The 7,357-nt window shown below is 45.0% G+C and overlaps 1 protein-coding gene across 2 annotated transcripts in view; it reads left to right on the top strand.

Annotated features, from left to right (window-relative positions):
• Positions 1–5,277, top strand: part of Cers3 (ceramide synthase 3) — a 94,167-nt gene extending 88,890 nt beyond the window's left edge. The window contains exon 12 of one of the 2 annotated variants that reach the window (XM_021169033.2): positions 3,263–5,270. In XM_021169033.2, the coding sequence (XP_021024692.1) occupies positions 3,263–3,415 (153 nt within the window). In that variant the 3' untranslated portion in view covers positions 3,416–5,270. Of the gene's footprint in view, positions 1–3,262 lie in introns of both variants that reach the window. The other variant, XM_029479087.1, reaches the window with a different exon arrangement.
• The last annotated feature ends 2,080 nt before the right edge of the window (positions 5,278–7,357 follow it).

Genomic DNA, 7,357 nt, shown 5'->3' on the forward strand with positions numbered 1-7,357 from the left:
TCCTACTCAGGCCGGTTTCTGCTTCCCTAACTAATGCAGTCTCAGGTCCCGCGCAATTGGATTGGAGCAGAAGCTGTGCTCCACTCTCCAGAAGTCTTAAGATCCTGTGGCAGGTGTTGTGGGTAGCTGGCCTACATTATGATTCTTAACAATAGCAAAATTACAGTTGTGAAGTATGGATGAAGTAATCTTATGGCTAGGGGGTCACCACAACATGAGCAACTGGATTAAAGGGTTGCAGCATTAGGAAGGCTGAGAACGACTGTTCTAGAAGAACCAGGAAGGTTTTAGAGAAAGGTCAGCTGAATGCTAGAATGCTTTTTTTGCTAATTCTAGGAGCAAGTGATCTCAAATGGTCAGAATACTAACAGAATAGTAATGGAAAGTCTTTGGTGGGGACTGCGAAGACCTTGGGGTGGGGCTTGGTGGGTGAGGAGCACACATCTCGTGGTGGGCATGAGATCCATGCAGAGTCCTCCCAGCCCTGTGGCTGCGGAAGCACAGATCCACCAGTCTGTTTTTCAAAGGTGTGGATCCTTGTGGGTACGCTACAGTTTCTTGGGCCTCCGGTGATTTGTAGAAGGTCCAAGGCTAACAATCTGCATGAGACAAGTTCTGGGGGCCCAGAAACAGAACCTGGTATTTGGGTTGGAATGCAACAAGTGAGAAGCCTGGTGAGACAAATGGAGGTGGCTGGTTCCCGGGATGCTGTTGGTGCTCGTGCTGACACTCAAAGCGACAGGCTGTGCTGGAGAAAATGCTGGTCTTCACCACGGGTGTACACTCCAGGAGCCCCCTAGACAGAAAGCAATTGGGTTCTTATTTCTATCATGAATGTTAACTGCTGGAAAGATTTGCAGCTGTGCTTTCTTTCCTAGAATATAGATTGTGGTACTTATCTTAAGCTTTTCTAACTCCAGCTCGTTAGAGAATTTCACTCTTCTAACAGCTAGTGTCTGTTCAAGTGGTACATTGTAAATCATTAATAAGTTGATAAATCTACCCATAAATCCTGAACATTTGTGAGTCTGTGTGCATGTTCTAGTGTGTATTGTTTCTTATTTATGTGTATCTGTGTGTGTGCCACAGTGTATCTGTGAAGGTTGGAGAACAATGTCAGGTATCCATCCTCACCTTCCATTTTGTTTGAGACAAGGACTCTGATAATTACCCACCACTGCCTAAGCCAGTCTGGCTGGCCCACACACTTCTGGGGACTCTTCTGTCTCCACCTCCCATCTTGACATAGAAACATAAAGACTAGTTAGTGTCTGTCTCTGACTTCAAGGAGGTCCTGAGAACCCAAACTCAGATGATGAGAGGCTTGGGCAGTTTTGACCACTGAGCATCTCCTCGGCCCTTGAACATCTTTTTTTGGTGTTTGTTGTTTGGGTTTTGAGACAGGGTCTTGTTACATAGCTTTGGCTGACCTGGAACTTGCTCTATAGATTAGGCTGGCCTTGAAGTCACAGAGCTCCGCCTGCATCTGCCTCCTGAGTGATAAAATTAAAGGCATTCTCCACCACATCCAGATGAACATCCATTTTAACTGAAATAGAATGAGCATGCCAGTCTTTGTCTAACCTAATACAATTATTTATTGGAGATGGTTTTTATTCTTTTAAAATGTATACCTAAAGGCCAACCCTGATGGTATCAAGGTCAAGGTCAGAATGGGTTTGGGGGCGGGGGGAGTGAAGAGATAGCCAGCACTCAGCCAGGGAGGAAAAGCTGGCTCCCTCAGATCTGGGTTACAGGGGTCCTCTGTCTCTCCCAGTGATTACACCACCCAGCTCCGTCCAGCAGGGGACGGTAGAGCTCTGTGTTTGCACCCTTGCTGTGTGGTGGCTTTGTCAAAGTCACTTACCTACCTCAAATCTACACTCACCATTGTTAGCTTTCTGTCTATTAAGTAAAGAGGATATTTCATATGTCCAGTCATCATGATGGAGAATATTAATGTTCATACGGACTGCTCAGTCCAACCTGCCCCTTAGTAAGCCCTTTAAACATCAATACTGTTAGTTATATTAAAGATGTCACATGTAAAACAAAATTGGACTTAAAGTAGTATTTTATTAATGTTTGAGTCACACACTTTTGAATCTCTATTATTAGATCTTGCGTAGCAGACAAACACCTGCATATCAACCTAGCACAGTCTTATTGGCAGGAAATCCACAGTCTGGGCTTTGACTCATTGTCAGAGCCAGCAGTTCTCAATTCTGCAAGACCAGAAGGTTTTACTAGCCTGAACTTTAATTCCTGGGTAATATCGAACCCTTCTAAACAGAAGTTTAAACAATACTGCAACGCCCCAGCTGTCATAAAAGCGGAACAATGAAAGACATTTCCAACAACTTTGTATATTTACAGGTGAAGTGTGTGTGTGTGTGTGTGTGTGTGTGTGTGTGTGTGTGTGATTATCCCTGAAAGCATAGGCCAACTGACAGATGCTTGTCCTGTGCACATTCTTTCATGGATGGGAAGGCAGAAGCACAGCTGACACAGGTGTGACACTGCTCAGATGTCACTGGTAGTTTTGCCATTAATATCTGATTTCAGGAATTGTGAACCCCTGAACACAACAGAATGTGATCTTATGACTGCATGCACAGTTGCGTTCTGGGGGAATTCAGCATAGTTACCTGTTCCTCTGTGTCTGCAGACCTTGACAAATGTGGGAGGGAGACAGCATCCCTTGAATGTATTTTCTTCTTATTCAAGGTTGAGTGTAGGAAAGACACTGCAGATTGGCCAAGAACCTGAGGTACTAGGTCGTATCCCCAGCAGAGTTTGAATACACACACACACACACACACACACACACACACACACACTATATATATATATATATATGCCATTGCCATAATCAAGTTATCTTATGTAATAAATGTATTGCCTGCCTGTATGTATGTGTGTTATGTACCCATGGAGGGCAGAAGAAGGCATCAGATTCTCTGGAACTGGCATTACAGATGGCCGTGAGCCCCTATGTGGGTGCTGGAAATTGAACCCTGGTTCTCTGCAAGAGCCACAAGTATTCTAAACTAAGGAGCCCATACTCCAGCCCTCAAATTTTTAGTCTTTAAAAATCTGCTTCTGACTTGTGCCGTGGTGTGCCCCTAGGGAGGTTGGTGTGTGGGCATGGAGGCTCCTATATAGCAGGAGTTAGCTTTCTACCCTCGACCTATGTGTGTCTACTCATGAGATGCTCCTCCTGCAGTGCTGTCACTCATGGCCCATTCTGTCCTTTGCCTAGAACGTCCAGGATGTGAGGAGTGACAACGAAGAGGAAGAGGAAGAGGAGGAGGAAGAGGAAGCAGAGAGCACCAAGGGCAAAGAGACAGAGTATTTGAAGAATGGCCTTGGGACCAACAGGCATCTCATTGCCAATGGTCAGCATGGCCGTTAGCTTGAAGCACAATGTGGCACCAGGACATTGGGAGGCCGGAACTGCTCCTCTATCCACTGCTGTGGACCCACAGAGACCCCATTTTGCCTTTTATTTTATTTTATTTTATTTTATTTTATTTTATTTTATTGAGATGGAGTCTCCTATGTTGCTCAAGGTGGCCCCCAACTCAGTCACCCTGACTGTGATAAAATGTTAAGAAGTGGAATACCCGTGGATTGGTCAGCAGTTAAGTCAGGCTGGCCAGAGTTCAGAGATTTCTCCAGGCAGGGTCAGTTCGTCAGTTGTTGTTGTGTTTCCCCCCATTCCAGAATTTGAAGCACTTGACTTTCTCAGGAACTCGTTTTCTCTGAACTTTTTTTTTTTTTTTTTAACTTACCACCTTGTACATGCTCCATGGTTTGACAAATGTCCAGGTTACCCACTTTCTCCAGGTGGTTGGCCACAGTAGCACCTCATCTTCCAAAAGTGTGTTTGCAGTGGCAAGAGAGCAGTTAGAGCCAAAGGAGAGGGCAGGCTGCCAGGGCTCCTGAGCCACCCTGGGCAGCCGAGGTGCTTCTCTGCACAGGGCCTCTGAAGGCATCTGCTCTACTACCTCAAAGAGTTAGAGTAAGGACTGGGTGAGTTGACAGGACTGCTCGTGTCCCCTGCAGGTGTTAGCGACCCCTCACTACACTAGAATTCCAGCTTTGACAAAAGAGACAACCTTGGCTGAACTTTATGTGAGAAGCTCCATTTTAAAAATGGCTCTTAATGTGTAAGATACCCGGAGGTACAAAGGCCCAGAAGTCTGTTTCTGTTTGTGACTATGTTATTACCAGGGATAATTCTCAGATGAGCCCAGAGCCTTCCTGGCAGGGTCCTAGAGTAGAGGGACGTGAGTTTTGGTGTCAAGCTGCCCTGTGCTGTCAGTCTCTATCCCCATCCTCAGGCTCACAGAGATGCCATGGGCTGAGAGGGTCACTTGGGGGCCACTGAGGAGCATGTAGGGGGGGATCCTGGAGAGGTTGCTCACTGAGCCATATTACCCAGGAAGCCAGCCCCAGGGTGCCATGCATGGGAGCTTCAAATTCTGAAGGAACTCTTAGAAGTGGAAAGAGGAAGCCATGCTGTGGGCTCAGGATCTAACACATTCTGACCACTGAGCAGTGAAGAACCCAGCAGGCCGCCAGGCACCCTAAGTCACAAAGGTCCTGTGCGCACTAAATGGTCTGAGAGTTTCAGTTTTTAATTTTTAAAATAGCATGTTTTTAAAACCTTCAGGCTAAGCAAATACAAGCAAGCAAACAAAAACTCTTCAGAATTCTGTTCCCAACAAAATACCTTGTTAAAGAATTGTAGGAAAAACAGAAAAAAAAACAAGCCTTAAATTAATATTTGTTTTTATGAGCACAGTACCGTGTGCATTATATCTGTAATGTGATCTCATATTTAAAATGTCTCTACTTACTCTAGGGCATAGTTGTTGGTTTATTGTTCTTCCTTTGGTAAAAGGTCTCACTAAAATTGTTTTATGTGTCTAGTTAATGAAGTATTTCCCCTTGATTTATTTTGGTTCTCTTTGACTACAGAACATTTTCTTGCTTACAGTGGAACATTGTTTATTGCTATACCGTCCAACTTCTTTTTCTGCTTTGACGGTGGAAGGTAAAACTGATATGCTCTCAAAATCCGAGCTCTCAAACAGCTGAAGCACTATACTGCAGAAGAAGAAGAGGTGTACTTTGTGGCAGCATTGGAGGCTGTTGTGACTGGGGAAGGTAACCCCCTTTCCTATAGCAAACAAGGGTTCAGTGCCATGCGAGGTGACTTTGTAAAGTTCTAAGCCATACTGACTTTCAATAAAACAAAAGGGAATCCCACAGTGTATGGTGACTGAGTCATTTTGGCACACATCCTATGGCCTCAGAGGGAGAAATTCAGATCTATACACATAATGTAAACAGAAACACACCAGTCTTCTAGAAGGGTCCTGCTGGAAAGCTGCAGAGAAGGGGGCCCGTGCAATCATTTATACTGAAGACCTTAGAGTTCCAGCTGGCAAAACCCTGACCTGACAGTGTAGACAGTGGGTTTCTGGGGCTTTTGAATGTCTGAGTCTAGGCATCTCAGATACATGAAGAGGAATATTTACCGTTGTGATTGTAAGATGAGCTTCCTGGCAGAGACAGCTAGCTGTTCTGGGGATGAAGATAGCACCTGTGCCCTGTGCAGAGACAGCACAGGTGTTAAGAGGCCTGGGCAGGGAGATGGCTCAGCAGGCAAGAACACTTGTGCTGTATAAGCATCAGGATCTGAGTTCAAATCCCAAGCAACCATGTAAAGAAAGGTTGGACATGGTGTAACTGGGCATGATTATAACTGGGCATGGCTGTGTATGCAGTACCTCCAGTGCTGGGACAGGGACAGAAACAAGAGGATTGCTGGGGCTGGCTGGACACCAGTGTAGCTTCAGGTGTAGTGAGAGACTCTGTCTCAAGGGAATAAGGTGGAGTAGGGTCAAACAGTACACTTGGTGCCTTTTATACTTACACATGCACATAACACACACACACACACACACACACACAGGAAGGAAAGAAGACAGAAAGCTGGTACATCTTAAAGGAATTTTTATGGTTCTGTTTTCCATATCTGCCATCAAAAGCTGAAGAAGATAAGTTGACATTCATCAGAATTACCCATCGAGCTTTTAAAAAATGTCTCTTTGCAGCACCGCCTGCTGTATTTTTCTTGACCCTCCTGGGATGAGGAATGAATCTGCACTTCAGCATAGCCCTGGGCCCTCCGAGAACAGTCTAGTGCCACTGGTCTTATTCCTGGTGAGAGTTTCATGCACTCAGAAGTGGGGCAAGGCAATGGTGCAGAGTTAGGGAGAGAGGGAAGGGAAAAGGAAGCCAACAGGGAGGCCAACAGCTTACACTGCAGCAGTGGCTGGGATGGTGGGCTTCAACAATTTGCCAGCAAGCACCAAGTGTAAAAATGAACGTCCAGATTAGAGGTTTTTGAAAACACCTCAACCACATGCTGCTTAGTAGACATGCAGTATAAATGTTGGTGGGGCAAGAAATGTTGAAAGCCAGTCCTCCTTAAGCAGGCCTGGAATCTCAGGTCCTTGAATGCCAAGATAGGAAGAGTGCAGGCTCAATTCAGGCTGCATGGAGACAGAGTGAGTACAGGGCCAGCCTGGCCAAAGTAGAAAGATCCTGTCTTAAAGCAGGGCTGGGAACACAGATCAGGGTGTTAGGGCATTTACTTGCACGAAGCCCTAGAATACAGTACACACACACACACACACACACACACACACACACACATGGGTGGGGGGAAGAGTGTCAAGAATTGAGAGAGTGCACACTACAACCCTAAAAGCTGCTATAGCTAATCTAATACCAGAGAGAAGTAAGGAAAACAGTAGGTAGGGAGAGGAGAGTTTAATAACAACAAAGGAGATGGATCTAATGGGATCCTGTTTAAAACCCACCTTACAGTAAAACCTGAAAGGTATGAAGAACATTTCACAGGATTAAACGGAGTAAGAAGTCATGAGCACAGTTGGCCGGCTTGAGAACCTCTCTTAGTGTCCAATAAACAAGACACAATTAGTAAGAGTGAAAGCTTTGAACAGTGAAATTAGCAAAACCCACCTGCCACATAGACAATACTGCACTCCATAATTGCAGAATACAAATTATTTTCAAGTGTACCTTAAACATTTTATCAAAATTAACCATATGGTGGGTCACAAACAAAATCTGCAAATATTTCAGTGTTTAAAGTCCTGGGCTGCAGTCAATGATCACAGACTGCAATTAAACTGGAAACCTGCAGCCCAAAGATAAACAGCAGTCTTCAGATCTTACTAACCTAAGAAACACCCGTCTAAAGAACAACTAGAATAAAGAAGATGCACCTTTGATTGTAGGTATTGACAAACTTGTT

The sequence above is a fragment of the Mus caroli genome, chromosome 7, assembly GCF_900094665.2.
Source record: "Mus caroli chromosome 7, CAROLI_EIJ_v1.1, whole genome shotgun sequence".
NCBI lineage: Eukaryota > Metazoa > Chordata > Mammalia > Rodentia > Muridae > Mus > Mus caroli.